Genomic DNA, 22,487 nt, shown 5'->3' with positions numbered 1-22,487 from the left:
GACTTCATCCTTCTGTAGATATACCATGACTGGTGATGACGTTATAACCTATTAAACGTTTGGCATAGCCAACCATGTTGTGAACAAACAATGCTGTTTGATTGATTGAGATGACACGTTTTACAATACTGTATTGCTGGGGAGCTTGAGGCAACCAGCAGCAAGGTCAATTTTAATTACAGTTATTTTCCACGAGAGCAACGCCGTAACTATGATGGCTATTTTAATCGTAAAATGGGTCAATTTGACCTCTAAGCAGGCAATTTGATCAATTTTTACACCTACAAATGGTGCTTCAGTCCGTGTATTACCTTCCCATATATTACATACTGCATTTAAAATATGAAATACCATTCGCATATACTATCCAATAAATGTTAACGGCATTTACAATTAGTTTTTTTTCTTCTTCCTGAAATTGAAAGTTATGTTTGCATTATTGCCTTTACCAGCAGTAATGGGAACTTTCCACCACTGGCTCTGGGCTGACAACAGAAAAAAAACACTGTCCCATTGCTCATTTAAGCAGTGATATAACGATTGAGATTGTTGATTATTCTTCATTGGCACCTCAGTCTACTCATGAGATTGTATTTTACCTGGCAGCCAACAGGTGATTGAGCGTGCCTTGATTTATTGTGCTGATGTTATTCTACTCTAGCCTGGGTTGTGTGCATATGGGCAGCAATTTCTGTAAATTCCTTTGAAACAGACGTCCTCATCCTTCAACACCAGTGTATCAGTTTTTCAAGTCTGCCAAATAGTCCCACTTTTTCAAGTTTATGATATGTACTGGCACAATTGTTAATTGTTACTTTGAACACCAAGAAAGCCGGACGGTTTGAGGTTCTGGGTGTGTTGTGACTGAGGTTGAATAATGCCAACGTTCACCTGGTTTCCTCCCATCGCCAGCAACCTATAAACTAAACTAAAACAAATTTGTATTTTAACAGTTAAGGCCCACTGAACTATATAGGTCTTTACCAAAAGCAAATCATAGCTCAACGAAGTGGCGTATGATGTGGAAATTTATAGTAGCCAAATAATCGAAACGCATTTTTCTAAATGTGAAGGGAAAACTGGAGGACCTGGATTTTAAAAAATTCACGCAACTACGGGGAGAACATGCAAACTCCAAATATACAGACGTCAGGGTTGGGGTCGAACCCCTGACCTCATGTATACCAGGCGAAGTAGTTAACATCTTGTCACCCAGCACCCTCTCTCTCTCTCTCTTTCTCATCAATCATTTCCAGTGGAAACAGACTTTGGTGGCACTTAGACTATAAAATCAAGACTTGGCTTGTTTGGTGACACTCGTGCCATGGTGATGTACTGCATGGTGTGAGAATAAATTGTAAACACAACTTCCGGTTCATGCCAGGTCACACATGGGTCATGCACATAGATTTTATAGACTGTATGTAATATAGAACAATAACTCATACACGTGTAAATGAGCATAGCTGGTTCTGTGCACCGCCAGGCTTACGAGGAAAAATACAATCTGGTTTCATATCTACCAATGTTCATGATCCAATCTGCAGTTTGTACGACTCGCATTCAAAATGTCGTGAGTTCAAATTTGAGTCGGTAATTGACTTTAGCCCAATGTCACACATAATTTATCATGTGTATCCCTTTAGCAATTAATTTCTGAATAGGCACATGGATATTTGTAACATCATACCTACAGTAGTGTTATAATATTGAGGGCAAGTTCGCGAATGTGGAATCTGAACTATGGCATTAATGGCAATGTAATGGTTCACACTCGTATACAGAGCTAAAGTGTCCCTAGAAGGTACAGTATTTCTATTGCTTCGAATCACTGAGCACAGTTTCCATGCTTCATGTGTATTCAGCCCGTGGCATTTAAAGTATTCCTCAGTGGCCAGCTGGTATGCGTGCTATTAAAAATAAAGTACGGTCTGAAATTATTGCTCATGTAAAAAAAACGTATTAAGGGCAGGCCTGTGTTGTGCGCTAAACTATTTGATATGCTGTTGTAGCTTTTTACGTGCCATTACTCGTCGTTACTTTTCGACTGGAAGTTGTAAATATATTGTACGTGTGTATGCATTTTTTGTAGACACATGAAGGGCAAAGGTCGCCAGGCCTTTTGTTTGACAGCCACGCTGGGGCAGGCAGCGTTTGCAATCCTCTTCAACAACAGCCATTTTTGGTTAAGAATGCTGTTTTAAAAAAAGAAGCCATATGGTGTGTAAGTGGAAGATCGTTACCGGTATTAAGTGTTCATTTTGGTGAACATTCAAAAATATGAGACCATGAAAGGATTGCCTAGTGTCATTATAAATGAGTTGTCTATGCCATTGCCTTGTTGCTTATAATTTTGAGTAAACGAGAGGGTGAGGTAGAAATGTAAAACATACATATTTACATTGTCCCACAATCAAATCAGAGTCATAAGCCACAGTATCAATCTGATGCAACGTGAAATGTGGTGGTCCTCTTTCCCATTGCGGCCCTAAGCCCGCGGTAAAAATTCCACATTCCTATGGCGGGGGGAGGGAAGCAGCAAGGGAGTTGAGTAACGTGAATAATGTACAGCATATACTGCATGCATTGGTACTGGTTATATCCCATTTGTACTACTGGCATCCATCCAGTCACAGGGGAATATTGTGTGTGCCAAAGCAATGAGCCAGCTCTACTGAAGCCGTGTGCCTGAATCACGATCGCTTCTTAAACATAAAGCCAACTGTTATTTTATTTAGTCAGTTTGATGGCTTCCGTTTGGTCATCAAGATTATATAGGTACATAACCCATCCTTCAAATATGTTTAGCACTCAGTTTGGTTCAGCCCATACACAATATTTATACAGTATTCAGCTCAGATACACATAAAACGACCTATCTGTAAGCACAGCTGAAATTAGCACTGCAAAGTGCAATATAGACCCTTAAGGAATGTGGGAGATTTGTGGTTTAAGATCGAGGTTGTTCCACAATGAAATGTGTGGTTTTGGTGTGACACAAAAATACACCGTTTTCGGTACAAACCGCTATCCAAGCGGGATTTACAGCATCCCTCCCAAACCAATTTTCATGCAGCTGCTGTCTTCAGCTGCAAACTCAGTTCTTTCACACTGCAGAATTAAACTTGGAACAAAAACGTTACAATTCTGCACTGTACTCTTTGCGATAAAGTATATCTACTGCAACTCTGCAAAGGTGTGGTCTGGGATACTGTACTCACAGTACAGGCGTTTCACTTAACGCGCGTTCTTTTTAGAATTTGCGATAACGAGCACCAATTTGTTCACAAAGCGAGCAAATGTTCGTATAGCGAACATTTGGGAAAACGCTTAATGGGCAATTTTCGCAGAACGTATCTCGCTTGTTAAGTGAGACACGCCTGTATTATATACTTTCATTTATCATAAAAAAAAAAACTTTTTGAACAACACATGGTGAGATGGATGTGGCTGGGAGCAGCGTTCCGGACCGGTCCTGCTGAGATGAATCACTGATTATATTATCAGTTACATTGGATACGTATTTTAGCTTACACGATGACGTATTGGTACATTCCGATGTACCGAGTTAAGCTACATACATAATCTATTACTGTACAACAAAGCCCTTCGCGTCCCCTGTCCTTGCATTTTTTTATAAACCAGACAATGAGCATGTTCTTGACAGGGAATGTGACGAGTTTGCTTTGAGAGAATGGCCGTGCATACTTCGGTGCAAGAATTTCCTGTAAACGTCTCCAGTGGCGTCAAATTCTACGGACTTGCCGTGTTGGTATGACCACGATGGCTTGCCTTGCTCGCCGGTGCAGACCTATATTTGGTCACGGTCACGTCTCAGCGGGAATCTCCCTCCCCTACCTCATCCTTGACTTCACATCTCACGAGCATATGCGCGCGCACGTACAACGGGATTGTGAAAATTGTCTCTGGAATTCCGCGACACCTTGTGAAAACCACTACGAACTCTTGATGTTCGAATGACCTATCCGGCCCCGCATTGTGAAACGGTGGCTGACGCTGCCCTCGGTGATGTTGCGACGCGAGTTAGATAATTTTAGGCTTGAGTTGGGGGGGGGGAGTCATTTACCCATCAACTTTTGTACAAGCGGTGGTTGTGGTGTGGGGGTGGCGATCCACTTCGCTGCATGTGCCAACCCATTAAATATCATTCGTGGTGCCACCCCTCCGAGTGTAATTGCCTTGCCCCACCCCCACTTCCCCTTGAGAATCCCACCTCAAACTCGCTCCCGGATGACGCGATGTGGCATTGCAGCTGGCTTGATGTTCTGCTGGAGGGGGGGGGCGGTGGTTCTGATGTCTCTCTCTGTGTGTGTGGCCTTCATAGGTGCTCGCGAACACGCACCTAGGGGGGGGGGGTCAGACATTTGTGACGATGTGTGACGAGGGGGGGTTAAGAAATGTGACGTCACATCAAAATGCGCAACTTTTAAATATATATAGACAACACGTTCTACTTAATTAAATAGACTTTGTATTAAATGTTTTCTCCTACAACATCAGAATGCAGCGCTACATTAAATACGCACTACAATGACAAAATGGAAATATGATTTTGGTGGGGGGGGCAGAGCTTTGTGACGTCACATTTTGAGGGGGGGGGGCTCTGACTTTTTTGTGACGCCGTGTGACGAAGGGGGGGGGGGGTAAAAAATCGTCCAAAATCGCGTGACGTCATTTATGGACGGCCCCTAAGCACTTGCACCAAAAAAAAAGTCTGTTTAAGGCTTCAAACGAGATCGTCGTCGTTTAAGCCCCACCTAACCCGTGCCAACTCGTGCGCCGTGCCTGCCTTCACAGGTGCTCGCTAACACCACTTGCCACAAAAAGTCTGTCAATGCTATAGAGGAGGAGGAGGAGGGGTGGTGGTGGGGGGGGGGAAGCGTTGTCTTTGTGCGCAAATGCAGCCCTGCCTCTCCGCCTCCACGTCATCTATGCGCAAGAACCTCGCCCTTTTGCGGCACGAGTCGGGGCTGTTTGGGAGCGGTCGTTTAAGCAGAGCCCCGTAGTAGTATTACTACTACTACAGGCATTGTGTGTGTGTGAACCCACCTACCATATTCAACCCCACCCCCCCAACACAGTCCAGGCAATTGCAGACAAACTCGATGCAAAGGGATAATTGACGCCGTACAACCCGCAGCGCAGTGCGTGGTGACGTGAGCGTGTGCGGCATTCGCTACACTTACTACCCCCACCACGCTCAGCTGTGGGGCTGACGCCGCTCACATTGGAGGCAGCTGTAGGCAGAGGGCAATTCGGTGCGTGGCAGTCAATTCCGCAGTCGGCAGTCGGTTTCGCTCACGAGCGGCCGCAGTTATTTCCTGATCGGCTGCAGCAAGGAAGCGGGCAAGGGTGGCTGGCTAGTGGTGGTGGTGGAGGAAAAGACTTGCTGTGGGTGGGATACAGTGTACACAAGAGGAAGGTCTAATTCATACACATTGATTGCGGGGAGGGAGGGGGGGTTAACGTTGTGTTGAATATTTGTCGTGTGTGAAGGTGGTGGTGGGATAGAGAGTTGTGTGTTTTGTTGGCACGCACCAACTCTTAGGCTGGAGGCAACGACAATGGAGCAGCAGCAGAAGCAAGTCAGTAGGGAAGCTGTGGCCGATGTAGGCATGGAGTCTGGACAACAACATCATCAGCAGGAGCATCATCAGCAGCATCAGCATCATCATCAGCAGCAGCAGAGCGAATGGGACTCCTTCGGTCCTGATTCCTGTGGCAGCGCGACTTTGCTTGGCCGTGAGTTGTTTCACAAGAGGCGACGCGTCTCAATGTTTTGGGGCGTAATGGCCATCGAATGGTCCTGTAAAAGGGTCTGCAGTATTTATGAAGAGTATATAAAACAATGCAACATGTCAAGTTGTGCGCTGTTCATTGATGAGATACATTTACTCTACTGTGTGTGTGTTTATAAAAGGCAACATTTAAGCGGTGTGGATATAAGTGTTGAGAAACGTGTTGGTATTTGAGATGAGGTATAATGCGAACGAGAGGTAATGGATGGAATGGCAGTAATAAGCTACAACATTGTAAAATCGACTATCAAATCGAATTGATTCGGAGCTCAATACAACGCGAACCCAATAGTTGACAACGTATTGCTGTTTGCTATCGTGAAAGAAAAAAAAACCTTAACATATTAAAAACCACACCGGTAAGTATGTTGTAACATTTTAAGAATAACGTGAATTGGGGAAATGAAAGCCTAGAGTGGGCTAACGCGATTAGTCCTGGTGAAACAATGGCACCATTTGCTAGGTATGTGGGCGCTTGAAAATCGGCACACATTGCCACTGCGCGAGGCTGTCCAGGCCCCGTCTGGGATTGAGAGTGGGACACATCGTTTTGCATTACGAGACGATGAATGTGCCCTTGAAGCGTGGCATTATGAGGAAGGATAGGCTTTGATCAAACTGACCAGAATGCTTGCTGAACGGGTAAGGTTTAATATGAATGAATACGTCAGTGTCAACTGTTGATGATTATTATCTCTTAGATTCTTTGGAGTTTTGTTTATATTCCAAACCTGCATATTCAGATCGGGACTCTGTCTGTGTAACAATACAAATTCTACGGTGTTATTAAACTAAACTATTTTCATTTATTTTACCAGGTAAGGCCCACTGAGCAGCATCACTCGTTTTCAGAAGCCACCTGGCCACAAATTATAGCTCAACGAAGCGGCTTATCACGTAGAAATTTTATCACAGCCAAATACTCTCAAAGCATGTCTTTAAATGTGGAGGGAAAAAACGGAGGACCCGGAGAAATATCCACGAACATGCAAACTCCAATTACACAGGCGTCTAAATATATATTATTTACGTTTAGGCAGCGTTACCTCCGTTTATATTGCCTCGCAGCAGGCACAGCAGATGCTATGGTGATGGTCACATTGCGAACTTACGTCCTGTGTGTTTACCTTGGTTGTGGCCAGCCGGTCATTTATTAGCCCTGAGCCCTTGTGATGGTCGGGCGTGATGGGGATGTAATTGACTGTAGTATATGATGGTATGAGGTGGAATTTGATGGAATATGATGGGACGTGGTCTGGGTGTTGCATGATTTGAAGAGCAGAGATGGTTACGATTGACTGTTATGAGATGTGATGGTGGTGATGGGTTATGACAAATTGCGATGTGAAAATGTTATGTGATGGATCATAAAGGTGGTGATGGTACATGGGTCGTGATGGAATGTAGAGTGATGGAGTGTAATGTATGGCGGGGAGGGTGTTATGGTTGCAGAGATGTGATGGCATAAACAAGATGGTTGGTGATATGATGGGGTAAGATTGTGAGCACACTTTGTGTGATAAGTTGTTCGTGAGTAATATGTGGTGATGCGTGGTGGAATGAAATGGGATGTGGGCTGTCAGGTGATGTTGATTGGATAGAATAGCAGCGGAGTGGCAATCTGATTCTTTTATCCAGTATTAGGTGTTAGTGGTGTGATGTGGTCGGATGATTCGGGGATAAGATGAGGTGCAATGAAGTGTGAAGTGCTCTAATAGTTTCTGATTGTTGGCAAACCTTGCTGGATATTGATGGCAGGTGAATGGGTGAGATTCACACTAGGGCGTTGGGAGTAGCATAGATTTGTGGTTATTTTCGTGGCAGTTATGCGGATGTGAAAGGGAATGCAGTTGTGGTGGTGATGTAAATGAGAGTTGATGAGAAGTAGGGAGCAGCATTTTGTTTGTAGCAGAACCAAATTATCTGGCCCAGTGGTGCTTTGGCAGAGCACTTCACCCACAATGAGAAGGTTTGGTGTTCAAATTGTGGTTGGTAGTCAACGAAGCCCATTATCGCCACCAACTTTGGCATCGGTAAAGTGAATGTCACGTCATTGTAAGTCAACAGTGGTTGTCTCTTGGTTTAAACTGGTCCCCGCCACATAAATGCGCAATTTTCACCACTGGCTGTAGGCCGCCAACAGAGATGACAATTGCTCTGTGCTCGTATTCGGAGGGAGATGCTAGCTTGTTTACTTGAACAAGATTGTGGTGGCGAGACTTAGATGGTTTGGGCCATGTGCTGAGAAGAGACGAAAAGCATCGAGTTTCGAGATGTTGCCGGCGCTGGGCAGATGAGTCGAGAGAGACTGAGGGTGAAAAATAAGTTAATAACTCGGTGGGCTTTGCCAGATGGGATGGGGATGGTTTAGTTTTATCTGAATGTGTTTGGGTAATTTGTGTACCTTTCTCCTATCGTGTTTTTGTATTGTTGTAACGTTTTTACCCACCCCGACTGGACGTCTGTGAAAAAGAGCTTTATAGGTCATCCGAATCCTCCAGGCTAAATTAATATTCTGATTTTGCTCGATGTGGTGGCACGAAAAAAAACATTAGAGCACAGCCGTGCACATACAATAATTGGACTTCTTGGCAGAAGAACAACGGCAAGATGGTGGCCGCAATGGGCTAGATTAGATAGCCAGATTCACAGCTGTGGTGGGGAGGGAGTGGCACTCTATTGTGTTGGTTGTTAGTGCGGCCGTGGTGGTAGAGAATATGGTGGCGCTGTAGTTGATAGTGATGGGAGTGAGTGAGTGTGGTTTTCTTGATGGTCTCAAGGACAATACTTGCTGATCTCGTAAAGGAGCGTAAACCATTATGCAAACCCCGGTCACCCTCGCAGCAGATTTTGGCTAGTCATCGAACAAGGTTTGGTTACACCATCGCGCTCTTTCAGATGTGCTTCTGGGACCGTCTGGAATGCTCTTCCTTCAGATATTAGGAAGCCACTGGAGCGATGCACTTTTAAGTCTAGTTTGAAAACTAATTTATTTAGAACTGTTTTTGTGTTAGGGTTTGTTGCCCCCTCTCCCACGCACCTCCGTATTAGCACGGTTGACAACGTAGGGTGCGAAAGAAGTTCAACGTGTGTGCATGCCATGCGTACGGAACGTGCAACACCAAACGCGTGGGACGTTTGAGTGCCCCCTGCTGGAGCCGGCGAGCTTCCGACACGACCTCGCCGCCACTGTGTCATTGTCACGGCCAGGGGTGGCTTTTATTTATGACTGCTGCTGCCATGGCAGGCTCAAGTTCAGTCGGTCAATTCATTGTGGCCACGAAGCTGACTTTTGTTGATTTTGGAAGTTCGGTGGAGCGTGCGGCAGTTGAATCGCTTAAAAACGTGTCTGTGCCGCCCCTTTTGTGTCAATCCACCTTTGCTTGGATGGGGCACGTGACTTGAACCACACTGGTCAGTGTGAGGCGTCGGAGCTATCATACGTGTAGTTCAACATCGGATGTTTCTGCTTTGGCCCGCTATTGACAAAGGATCCCGCAGTGACCCACAACGCCTGGTGGCCCGCCCCTCGGAGCACTATCCAGGCTCAGCCCTGCTTAGCTCCGGCATCGGGATGAGATTGGCCGCGTTCCTTATGATTGGGTCAAAGGGCAAAATGATTGCTTTGGAAACAAGTAAACCAGGTGCAGATTTGCTGAGACGGTAAATATGTGTACGATACTGTGTTTCTTCCTAAAGGGGAGACAATCTACAAGGTAGAATAAACGTAGGCTTTCGCGACCAATATCTACAATATAGGTTTTTTTGGGTTAGATCGTGTAAATATATTAACGTGTCGTTAAACCGAAGGTTTTCTCCACAAATCTGGCTGTCGCCTGATGAAGCTAGTTGTAATTCCTGGTGAAACGTCATACTTGGTTTGTAAATGTTGTAGCTTTGCTCTCCAACACCGGTGTGATGTACAAGTGACGAATTGGCACGTTCTGTTTGCGTGACAAACCTTATTAATTGGCTGCGTCGGGTGGTGGCGGATTTAACGACACGTTTATATATTTAAGTGATCTAACCCAAAAAAACCTGTATTATGGAAGGTAGATTCGCTCAACTCCATAAGTGACATGTCTGAACATTTTTTGTCGTGCGTGGAGTCAAGACGATTCATCCACTACACCCTTTAAACATGGTGGCCTTGCCTCCCGAAGGCGGGAAACCCCCCCCCCACCAACCACGTCGAGTGTGTACAGAAGCGGCTAATGCTCTATACGAATTTCAATGCAGTAATACGTAGAGTTGATATCTATTGGACGTGGCCAAGTACATTTTAAAACAAATTTTTAATGTACTGTTTATTGTTATACAATGTATTGTTGTAGAAGTTGCCATGAAACAAACAAAATGTATCGCCTTCTTTTTATTAAGTAATTTTTTAAACAGTTTTAAAGTTTTTTAAAAAACTATTTTACAAGTTAAGGCCCACTGAGCTATGTAGCTCGTTGTCAGAAGCGACCTGGCCACAAATGATAGCTCAACGGAGTGACTTGTGTGGACATTTATAGCAGCCAAATACTCAAAATGTACTTTCCTAAAATGTGGAGGGAAAAAAACCAGAGCACCCGGAGAAAACCCACACGTGCAAGGGGGTAACACTATCCCATACAGACCGAACTGGTGGAAGCAACATTTTTGTTGTACTGCCCCCTGACAAGCCAGGGTCTGGCCCCTCCTCGTCGACCATGAGAAGAGAAACATTTGCTGAAGTGGGCCACTTCAGCAATTGTTTCTTGCTGTGGTTGTCCCATCTGATGACGGACGCTTGTGTTGCGCCCGAAACGTCTTGATTTAAGTTATTTTATTTTATACCCACGTGACTTTACCGAAAGAACCAAAGAGTATGGATTCCTGCAGTCATGAAAACTTCAAATCTAGATATTCATGAGAAGAGAGTTTTAACAGCATTTGCGCTATCCACCAAGCCTCGCTGCTGCCTCCACCGTGCTAGATTACAAAAGCACGCAACCTTGCTGTTTGTGCGTCGGTTATTGTCACGTGCTTGAGTGCATGTCTCACACACGAGGGGGCTCGTTTCAGTACCGGACTCCCATACAATGCACGAGAGGTGCTCTTGGATTTGGGTTGGAAAGGAGGGGATTAAAGATAAGCAAAAAGCTTTTGGCCACACAAAGGCAGCCAGGCCAAATCGTGGCACTCGCATCCACTACCGGTAATCCACAATGTATTCCATCAAAATATCACTTAATGGAAGCACTGTCATATATTATACTGGCTGGTAAAAATCTGCGGATATTTTTTGTCTGATTCCAAAGGGGTTTTGAGCTTCTGCCTTTGACTGAAATTTGTAGGATTATCTCTGAGCTCATCTCACTTCTGGTAGAGTGTGGCAGGCTGATTTGTTTGTGCGTTGTGTGAGCATGTTAACATAATTACAAGGAGCTACTTGGTTTACTTGTATGTATGCTGAGCTTCTTTTGCACTGTACGTAGCCAACCGTGCTAATCGGAGGTGCAGGGGATGAACAACAAACTAAACACAAAAGCAGTTTTAAAGAAACGAGTTTTCAATATATATTTAAAAGTGCGTAGCTCCAATGGCTTTCTAATACCGGAAGGAAGATCGTTCCAGACGGCTGCAGAAGCACATCCGAAAGTGTGCAATGGCTAGCCAAAAGCTGCTGCGAGGATGACCGGAGTTTGCGTAATGGTTCATGCTTCCTTGACGAGATCAGCAAGGTAATTGTGGTTCATTTGTGGCAAGCACTTTGCACGTAATGAGTGCGACCTTACAATGTATTCGTTCAGCAACCGAAAACCAATGCAGCTCGGCGAGCAATGGACGCATGCGATGCACACAGCATCCTCCTTGGCCCTCGTTGAGTGCTGTACAATTATGGTGAATCCACTGCTGAAAAATGACTCACCCTGACTACGTTTGTCATGAGGGTTGTTTAACCGTACGTCACAACGCTGTTCAGTGCTAGTTGGTGGAAATAGGGGTGCAAAGGACCAGTTCGGGTATTATAGTACAGGCAGTTTCCTATATACGAACATCAGTACTTACGAACGAACCACCATAAGATATTATTATATTTCACCATCTGACCTGCGAATGTTCGGTCGTATTTACGAACCGAACCGCAGAACTATTTTGTTTGGCGGAGCGATCCTCCCAGCATCCCGCGTGATGCACGCCGCTTCTGACAAGCAAGCCAGCATAAAGATTCGAGGTAAGTGAAAATACAACAGATTTTTTTTTCTTATCGTGTTACTTTTTATTTGCTGCAGTTTTTTACAGTATTACATGGAAATATACTATTTATTCTAATGTATTAGTTTGGCAATGCTTCCCTTTGAACCATAACACATTTTATAATAACGACCTTACGTACAATTTACCTGTTGAGTTCCGAGATACGAACAAATCGACTTATGAACGGATCTCAGGAACGTAATTTACGTATTGTTACACAGTCTTGATCTGAACATGCTGGTTTGGAATATAAGTCGAGCTGCTGCCTGTACTCTCCGCAAGTGTTCACTGTTGCCAGGAATTGACCTCGCGTCCTCCAGCTTGTAGTGCATTGCACCACCGTGCCACTGCTCTACCACCCCAACCACGTTTGTGGTAAAGGCAGCAGTCCTGCATTAACTTGCTCGCATCACTGCCTGTGGAATAGTCTCCACTGGAGAGCCCCCCTCCCAGAGAGGATATTTTTGGCCTACTTTTACATGCGTTGTAGAGTCGCATTGATGGTACCATATTGGGTTGGAATTTGTTTTATCCTGCATGGAGATCAGACCTTGTGATGACGTGGCAGAGCAAGTGTCTCACAATTCGATTAAGAAACTCAGCCGGGAGTCGACTCGCAGTTTGGCACTCTTAATAAAATGAGAACAGCACCTGGTTGTGCGAAGTCGACATTGGTTGACTTGTCACCCAAGATCATGGGATTTTACCACTCACTTAGTTAGGGGCGGGGTGTGGCTTCCTGTCTGTTGATGGGCCCTGAGCCAGTGGTAGAAATTCCACACTCCTTTGGCAGAGGTCAGTTTACCCTTTTCGGTGGCCGGGCTTCATAGATAATGTAACTTGCGACAGACGGCAGCGGTCGATTTTGTATGCAAGCCTGAGACGGCCGTCGATTTTTTTCTTTTCGAAACCATGTTTGAGGCCTTAAAAGGGCACTTGCTAATGGGTCCACCCAGTGACCGTTGACCTGCTCACAACACCGTCATATATCCTACCAATAATTACTTTTGACAGTGGAGTTGATGGTTTATAGTCATAAAAAGCCGTGGCACGGCTTGTGAATGTTAATGCTGTATTGGGCGTGGTACCGTGCGTCTGTAATCCTATCTCTTTTGAGAAAGAACTGATGGATTGCACAGATTCGTCATGTGCACGATACCTTTTGCGCATTATCCACTCGAACACATGGGTAATTCCGTCTACTCCGGTTTTCTACCAAATTAATACATTCTTTGTCATGCAGTGGCAGTCAAGGTATGGAACACGTCCGAGCAGATGTCCACAGAGGAGATGAAATTGGTTCATGTGCAGCTGCTGGATGAATTGTTGCATCTTAGGATGAGAGGTGGTGACACCTTGAAGAGGCCTTCATCCAGCAGTGGAATGATTGTGGCTGATGATGATGAATGAACTGGCCAAATATAAAAAGCAAGACCCCCCTGAATGTGAGCATTTAGATTTCCAGTTGTCCTGACTATTTCTAGACCTATGATTATAAAAAGAAAAATAAACGTGCCCAAAATAACAGACTATTACTTGAACACTGTTTACAATGTGCATTTGAGCCAACTCTGACCACACACAAACATAGACACACTCTCCCCTTGCCGTATTCACACGGTTCAATTATTGACTACATTCCACTGCCTTTTAACAGCCTCAGTGGGCAGATGAACTTCAAGTAAGTGTTACCCGAGGCTGTTGTCAAGGGGTCCCCGTGGAAGGAGAGGAAATGGTACCGTTCCGTGACTGTGTCACCCCCGCGTGGGAATGGACTGCTCCGTGGCCAGGGCTGCACACTTGTGTGACCTCATTAGTGCAGCTGGGAGTGCCCAGCGGGACGGGGTGTGGGGGGTGCATGTGCCTCTGAGCATGTGTCTAATTTTTTTTTGCTGTGGGGCTCATTTAATATTAATTTCGTCTCCCGTATTCATTAGCACCTTCTTCCCTCTGCCTTTTACCAAACAATCAGGTGTGATTTAGACGGAGCCAGGAGACGGAAGGTCAGGGGAGTTACGGGGGTGTCGTTCCGTGCATCCATTGGTGACTGAACTGAGACCCCAAACTCGCCACGATTGAGCGCACGGTGCAGCTAGGGGTTGGGCTGGACTGTGGCTGTGGTCCACGTGTTCGTACAAGTCCCAGGAGGTGGCCAAGTGACTCGGAGGTCGGAGCCCTGAGTTGGCACCGCTGACCCGTTGGGTTCGAATCCAGGCAGCCTCCTGTGATTTAACCGGTTTGTCAAGTGTCGTGAGCAGATGGTCTGAGTCCCAAGTGACTCAACAAAAAACCCGATCTCTTATTCTGTTCTTCCGAGAGAGATTTTCGTTTTCATTGTGAAGTCACGCCACCCCTACCCCGACTGTCCCCACCCACCCACTACCCCCGCTTGCAGGAATGAACTGGGGCAGCTCGGCTGATGCGTTGCAAACTACCGCCCTCTCACCGATCTACTCGGTGGCAGAGGATTGTCCTCCGGCCTGGTCCGGGAGCTCGTACACGAATTTTGCTGGCTTGCATAATTAAATAACGCAATGCGCGTTGTAACAGGAACTCTGAAACTCGCACCATCACACCAATCCCATGGCATTTCTGTTCTCGTGAACGTTCTGCCAGAATACTGGCGCAGATGTAGCAGGCCTGCTGTGGAAGTGCTGCCCTCTACTGTGTGACCCAGGGGTCACTTAAAATGATCTCGGGTGTAGCTCTTGTGATATTTGCTTCCCAATTGAGTATTTTACCTGCAAGCTATTAATTTGGGAAACCCATAGCAACATTGCCTCCTACTATGAAACCAGAGCACCGTCTTGATAGCCTTGCGGTACAGGAATGGCATCAGTACCAAATGTACAGTACTAATGATTTTATTCGCTTGAAAGGATGTGTAGTGGAAAAATGCTGTTTGATTCATTAACTGCTCTTCATTACCAGCAACATGAGTTTGACTCCTAGCCATTAACAGCGCCATTGACAAGTGGTATCTATCTGAACGTGGCCTAGGTCCACTTAGTCTTAACTTAGTATCTCTTTGTGGTACCATTTGGATCGGTTCGGAAAATGACTTTCTGTATTTTCCCAGGGCGGAGTGGTGGCACAGTAGTTAGCTATCCACTGCTCTGTGGACCCGGGGTCCCGAGTCGTATTGCCGGCCATGAGTCAAACATCCGTGGCGTGTTTTATCTGAAACTCACTTTAGCAACCCACAGTGATCAGCATGGTGGCGGATGGTTAAACAACTCCTTTGACGGACACAGCATGGGGAGGCCCTCATTCATCAGTGTATAGATAAAGATCCGTTTTTTATGTTATCTCATGTATTTTCTATTACTGCTGTGGGTATAGAATACATTTTTAGTGAAGGATTTGCATTTCTACTAATTAACTTTCATTCGTGCATGCAGCGAATGCACGTACACTTTTATTGTACAGACTTTGTATTGTTTTTAATTATAACAACAATAATAATATTAATTCCTGGCTATTACTTACTTTTTGTTTTTGTTTCCGCCCCCAACGCCCTGTTGCTCCCTCTCATTTCAGCTTTTGGGGCGATGGCCGAAACTCTGAACGCCGGCACCGCGGAAGCCGACAAGGCTGGGCTTGATGCTGTCGCCAAGCCCAGAACCACGGAGTCACCACCAGCATCAGCAGCAGCAGCAGCAGCAGCAGCTACAGGCTATATGGAGATGGGGCAAATGAGCGACTTCGAGATCTTGGCGCATGAGAAAGGCGACGAGTCCGACGTTAGCCCGGCGGGTGTGCGGGTGGAGCTGGAGATGCCCAAAAACTGGACGTCCGACTTTGAGGCCCAGAAGGAGGTTTTCTACCAGGACCCCTCGCCGTCCATCTTTCAGGACTTGTCAACCGGGCACGGCGAACGTTTTGCCACGGCAGGCTTGAGCGAGGTGGATCTGAACAAGGCCGCGGGCAGCCCCCACAGCGATGAGGGGCAGCAGATCGAATCCTGTGACAGCAGCCCCGCGGACGACATCGTGACGGTGTTCCCCAAGCCGTCCGCCCTCTTCACCGAGAGCTCCGTCGCTTCCTTTCAGGGTCGGGGCAGCCCCGAAGCGGTGGGGTCTCTGTCCGGCAAGACCAGCCCGTCGGAAGACAAGACGCCTAAGAAAGCGACGTCTCCTGATAAGCCAATGGAAAAGCTCATCTATCTCGCTCAGGAAAAATATCTGGATACCACTGTTCCGCAAAAGAGGGAGAGCGACGGGGAGGTTTTGACGAAGAACCCAAGAAAGGACGAGCGAGCGGAGGCACTGAAGCCACGTGACGCGCACGTAGGCGAGAAACAACCGGTGGTGTACCACCCAGGGTACTCCGAGGCGGAAACCATCTCCATCTCGCAGGAGAGCAGCCCGCTGGAGGAGATCAGCCCCATTTCGGAAGAATTCACGGACAAACTGATCGTCGCCAGCGACGAGGTGCAGATGCGGCAGCCTTCGACGGAAATGGAATACTCAATTTCACTGTCCCAGGAGAGCAGTCCCGGAGAAGACTCGAGTCCCGTGACGGGCAACTTGGGCCACGTGTTCCCCAAACCGAGCGCCGCTGCCACCACCGTGCAGCAGCAGCAGCAGCAGCAGCTGGCCGGGATTGATTCCTCCGAGGAGAAGCAAGTCCCGATTGCCAAGAAGGACAACTCCCTGACGTCGTCGTACGTGAGCAGCTCCACCGAGGAGTCGAGCCCTGGCGAGGAAGGAGTACGCGTCGTGGGTGGCGGGAGCAAGTCCGGCGAGAAGGAAGACTTCGTGGAGGAAGTGGCGCCGCTGTCCCACGAGGAGGAGAGATCGCCCCGCAAGACCGAATCGCGCGCCGGGGTGGACGGAAAGGAGCCGGGTTTCGCCGTGGAGTCCCTGGGGGCGTCGTGGGGCAGCGAAGACGATTGGCCCGCGAGCGAGGGTGTGCGGGCAGCCGAGCCGGCGGCCTCCTCCAAAGGAGACCTGGGCGGGCGTGTGGCTGGCGGCAACGTGGCCGAGGAGCCGCACCTCGGGGGCAAATCTCCCGGAGTGCCGCCCACTCGGGGGGCAGCCGCGGGCGGAGGGCATGCGGAGGGGCCACGCGAGGAGCAGACCGCTGCGGACGCGCACGCAGGTGAACAAGTGTGGGCCACCGCCATCCAGATTTGGTTAGCAACTGGGCGTGTAAATTATGGACTTCGTCCTCAAGTACTGGGCAATGTTAAACTCCGTGTCAGTTAACGTAATGCAGTATTTGCCTTTTGGTTACTCGGCAGTGCCCCCTTGCCGATTGTCGAGCTTGACAGGAGAGCTCTGCCTGCAATGTTTGGCCAGTTTCAATTTGACATTTTCAGTGTGAAATCAAATTTTCCTTTTCATTTATCTTTTAAAGCAAATGTCTCATTTGTGTGTGGCATTACCTTGATGTTATAGATTTGTGGCTATTGCTTTTAGTGCTGTATATAAATAATAGAATTCACGGGACATACAGTGTCTACGAAAGCAAGCGTATCTCACGATGCTGTACAGAAGCGTGAGTTAATCGCAGGGATCAAAGCTGGTGTGTATAGATGCTGTGTATATTCACCAGCCTGCAGTGACCAGCATGGTGAAGTATGGTCAAACAACCAGCATCCCCACACATTCACTTTTTCAATGTTTAGTTAGCTAGCTGGCAATTGAAAATTGTGCAAGCTGATGCATATTTCTCAGTTTGTTTAAGGGGATTATGGTTGTGTGCTTTCCCTCTTTGCTGTCTGCGTCACGAAGCAGTAGTTTTCACCGTAAAACATTTTACCATTGTAAACCAAGGGGCAGCTACGCTTATGAAGAGAGGGTCACGTGCCCCGGGTGTGTGTTTGAAGGACGGCGGTGGGTTTTATTTCAGTTGCGTATTGTCATCCTTGGGCTGGGTCACACCACAGCAATGGGAATCCGGTGACTCACGACCCCGTGTGGCCGAGAGCCTGTAGACAAAAGCGAAGGGTGATGTGTGTGCGGCCGTGGGTGGTTGCCCTTGTTTCTGTACTGCGAAATGCAGTCATGCCGCTGCATACGTTTTTGCGGTTATGCCGTGCGGCTATGCAGTGACGGCAACGCGGTACAATTTGGAACACAGTGGCGTATAATAACAATGGCGTGAAATGCACCCTGGATTGGCCAAACATTCCAATTCCGAAATTTTCACTCGAAATAACTCGTTTGGGATTTCACGTAGCAGCAGCGTCACCTCCGACTGCCAACAAGGGTTAGGAGACCCGCCAGAGTTTTCCTTGAACGGTCGTAATAATGGTAATACTACTAACATGTGTTGCCGAGTCTGGAGTTGTTTGGGAGGTTTTGCACCACTGACACTTTGACTCTCAGAATGCGGGATGTAACAGCGAAGGTCAGGTGGCTGCCACGGCTTATGAATGTGGTCTCATAGAGCAAAAACGAGAGGCTGGTGGCCAAAGTGTTAATATATATATTCATTACAGCTTTGGAAACACGTGCTTCTTCTTTATATTTAAATATATAAAAAAATTGCCCTTTCAGTTTGTTTACTTTTTAAATTGGGAAATTTTAATGTTATCTCTGGACGTGCGTGTGTTTTCCGGTCCTTCATGAGTAAGCGAGCAAGAGAATAGAGAGTATAATTTTACTGAGAAGTGTTGCATTTTGCCTATTGCCCCCATGGAACAGCCCGGAGCGGTCGTGAGCCTGGCCAGGCCATCACCCGCTGGCGCACCCACTCACGAGCCAGCGCCTCGGCTGCGCACGTCCGCACGCACGCACGCATGCTGGATCGCAACGTGGTGTAAAGAAATGCTTTTGTAGAGATGTTAATGGAGGCGTTTGTGGCTTGATGCTCTTTTCAGGCGCGGCCGCTACGGCATGCTGGCCTGCCGGCTCGCGCGATGCTTTTCACGCCGTGCTTGCGGCGCCTCCTTTGCTGGAGGGTGCTATCGCTGGGCCAGGAGTGAGGGCCGTAGCGAGCGTGCAAAGTGACGACGATGAGCCCGTTGAGCCAGAGAAAGGTGAAGGGGAAGCGTTCGACGGACACCACGCGAAAGAGAAGTTTGCCCCTCCGAAAGCAGACTCCGTCACGGAAAAGGCGCCTGCAGCTAAGAGCGTTGCCGAGGAGGAGGAGGAAGAACGCGAGCACTTGGAAGCTGCCACGAAGGCGGCCATTTGCGCCGCGCAGCAGCCAGCGGCGCGGGAACGCGACTTGGGCTCGGAGCGAGTGTCCGAGGCCACCGGGGTGGACGCCACAGATTCCGATGAGAGGAACGTCGACACCGAGGAGGAAGATGAGGAGGAGGAGGGAAAAGAGCTCTGGGCAGCGGCTGCCGAGCGGGCGGAGACTAGGAGAGCGGTGGAGGGAAGCATGCAGGAGCTGAGCCGGGCCCTGGAGAAGATGAAGGGGGACTCTCGTCTGGCCATTGAGGAGGTCCTGCAGCGGGAGGAGGGGGAGGGGGGCGCCGCAGTGGCTGTCGACGCGCGCAAAGCCAATGAGGCCGTCTGCGCGGAGGCCGCGGTGCCTGGGCGCGCCGGGCGGCTGCCGGCGGAAGACGCCGGGAACGATTTTCCGCTTCCGGGCAACGCGGCGCGGGCGGTGGACACGGGAGCCGTGGAGGCCTCGAGCGTGCAGGTCCCGTTCACCGACATAATCGCCGCCGCTTCGGAGGAGGCTTTGACGGAGACGCCGGCGTCGGGGCGGACCGTGCGGAGCGTTTGCCCGGTCGCCCCGACCGAGAGCCACGTGGAGGACAAATCCGCGGTGGGGAAGCCGGTGACTCGGCAAGAGGAGACTGCTTTTGAGAAGGAGCGGGAGGTGAATTTAGGGGGCTCTGACATTTCTTTTGAAAACATCGACCGAGCGGGCGGTGAACTGAAACGGCGGCAGCACCAGCAGGAGGAGACTTCGGTGGCCGTGAAGGACGACGCCTCGAGCTCCCTCACAGAGGCCACGGCGCAGAACCTGGAGAACTGTGCTCGCGCGGCGGCGGCGGCGATCATCGTCGGCCACGAGGTGGGGCGAGGAGGAGGAGAAGGAGGCCCCCTGGAGTGTGAGGCACCGGCGCCCACGAGCGACGCGCGTGCCAAGGGGGATACCACCAGCACGTGGGACCGCGTCCCCACGGAAACCGATCCGGCGGGCGACTCGTCCGCGGAGTCCGAAGACGGAGCCGCAGCGCGGGATTCGCATCGCCAGGAGCAGTGGCGCCAGGACCAGCGAGTACCGGCAGGCGGCGAGACGCGCGGGTATCGTTCTGGCGAGGCCCCGCAGCCAGACGCCCTCCGCGCCACCGAGGAGACGGCGCAAGAAGCCCCGAGGGGCGAGCCGACGATGGCCCATGAAGAGCTCGAAGCAACGGCGGTCGTTTTTCAAGCGCCGCGTGAGCTCCAGAGCTCTCTGGAAAGCGCTCGCGTTGCCAAAGGGCAGGGGACAGGTAAACGACGACATGCAGTGCGAGCGGCGTGCGGCTAACCGGCATGCCCACCATCGCTCTGTGTAGTCGACGTAGCTCGTAACGGCGTGTGGGGGGGGGGGGGCGGGGGGTGTCTTCATCGCTTCGCCCCCATCGAGACTGATCCCATCTGCGCCCCCCCACCGTCGTGTCCGCCCGACTGCGTGCGGCGCGGAGACTCTTAACCGCTCGCCCTGTCGTGCGCGTGTGCGGTGCGATGGCTCGGCCGCCGCGCGCAGTCGCTTCACGCTTGCTTGTCGCTGCGCCTCTGACTGCGGAGTTGTTTGTGCTTTGCAGCCACCGGATGCAAACGGCTTCTGCCCCCTGCTGCTTTTTGCAGAACCGCCGTTCATTGTGTGCGCGTGTTTATTCGCGCCTGCGTCGGTGTGTGTGTAATCGCGTGCGCATACGCATGCGTGATGGTGATCGTGAGCATTGTGTAGCCACGCGCATACTCATCAGTATTCGTGTGCTCCACATTACTAATCCGTGCGACGCGCGACATCGCTGTTGTCTTTGCCCACTCATTTTTCCTTTCGTTCCTTTTTTTTTCGCAGCGAACGATTTCATGGACTTTGAAGTGGGAAGCGCGAAGCAGCAGCCTCAGCAGCAGCCTCAGCAGCAGCCTCGGCAGCAGGAGCCTGCCGTGGCCGTGAGCGTCGCCAAATTCGACACGCCGCCCTCTGCCGTCCGCGTCATTGACAGCGAGGAGGAGGAGGACGATGACGATGATGAGTACGAGAACGAGTTCTACTCGGAGGAAACCGTGGCGTCTGCGGCTGCCCCCTGGGTCCAGAAGAGCCTTATCACGGTGGAGGAGGAGGAGCTCTCCAAACCGGGCAAGGTCACCGTGATTCCCGAACCCCTCGGTGGAGCCGCAGGGCCTCCCCCGCAGGCCGCCGCCGCCGCCGAACCAAAGGGCCCAGTCGCGGCTCCGGCGGCAGCAACGGCGGGACCTGCCCCCGCCGGCGACGAGGAGGAGCCCAAAGGCTTCCGTCCGGCGCAGCCGCCCCCCACCTGGCCGGGGTTCGGGCCCCCCACGGTGATCATCGAGGAGGCCGCAGAGGAAGGTGGTGAAGAGCGAGAGGAGCCCGCCCCTGAGGTGAGGCCCCGCGGGAAGCCAAGCGAGGCAGCAGCAACGGCAGCGGCGGCAGCAGCGGAGGAGGAGAAACAGCCGGAGGTGGAGAAGAAGCTGCCAGCCAAGGCGGAGGATGGAAAGTCACGGCAGTCCTTGCTGGAGAAGATCCACTTGCCAGCAGGTACCCAGAGATGCCCGGGGCTCTGTGCTGCGTGCTGGTGGATGCCAAGTAATCGTGGTTATTGTCATCGTTTTCTGTGGTCATCATGTCTGTCCTTCCCCCGCACCTCCGATTGGCACTGTTGGATACGTACGGTGGGAAAGAAGTTCCACATACGTCACGCATTTATAAATACGGTCAACATCATCACGACCACCAATACCATCACTACCATCAGTGCTATGATCATAATCACCAACATCATCGTGATCATCACCACCAATATACAGTTGATCGATTACCCGGCTTCCTTATCCGGCGGTCTCAGACAGATCCGATGAAACCGAAAAAACGCTCCAAAGACTGTAACCAGTACTACGTACGTCACCCCATGCAGAGTCTTCGAGATTTGGGTGGTAAGCATGGTTGTACAGTATATACGGTAACTTTTTAAATATAGGATATAAATTTTACTTTTCGTGTGTTTATTTATGCTAATTTCACATATAAAAAACATTAAAAACACTAAAAATACATGCTGAACAACTAAAAACATAATGTTATGCAAGAATTTGCAAAAATAAGCTATTTTGAATAATGATGTGATGACCCGGCATTTTTTTAAATCCTGCACCCCCTGTCCACTGGATAATCGATGATCTACTGTATCATTACCATCATCACAATCACCAATATATCAATACCATCATCATCACCACCAATGTATCAATACCATCATCACCACCACCAATGTATCAATACCATCATCACCACCACCAATAT

General features: G+C 49.1%; 1 protein-coding gene and 1 long non-coding RNA gene across 2 annotated transcripts in view; one reads left to right on the top strand and one right to left on the bottom strand.

Moving 5' to 3' along the window:
- LOC133347227 (uncharacterized) overlaps window positions 1–22,487 on the bottom strand; it is a 344,284-nt gene that overhangs the window by 118,285 nt on the left and 203,512 nt on the right. The window lies entirely within an intron of this gene.
- The window catches only part of LOC133347217 (uncharacterized), a 36,341-nt gene continuing 18,815 nt past the window's right edge, over window positions 4,962–22,487 (top strand). The window contains exons 1-4 of the mRNA XM_061559311.1: window positions 4,962–5,763; window positions 15,585–17,147; window positions 18,874–20,448; window positions 21,024–21,725. Coding sequence (XP_061415295.1) covers window positions 5,586–5,763; window positions 15,585–17,147; window positions 18,874–20,448; window positions 21,024–21,725 — 4,018 coding nt within the window. The 5' untranslated portion in view covers window positions 4,962–5,585. The remainder of the gene's footprint in view (window positions 5,764–15,584; window positions 17,148–18,873; window positions 20,449–21,023; window positions 21,726–22,487) is intronic.

The sequence above is a fragment of the Lethenteron reissneri genome, chromosome 25 (genome assembly GCF_015708825.2).
Source record: "Lethenteron reissneri isolate LAM-NWPU_2019-01 chromosome 25, ASM1570882v1, whole genome shotgun sequence".
NCBI classification, from domain to species: Eukaryota; Metazoa; Chordata; class Hyperoartia; order Petromyzontiformes; family Petromyzontidae; genus Lethenteron; species Lethenteron reissneri.
The sequence above is the reverse complement of the archived record's forward strand: the minus strand, read 5'-3'. Positions and strand labels throughout refer to the sequence as shown.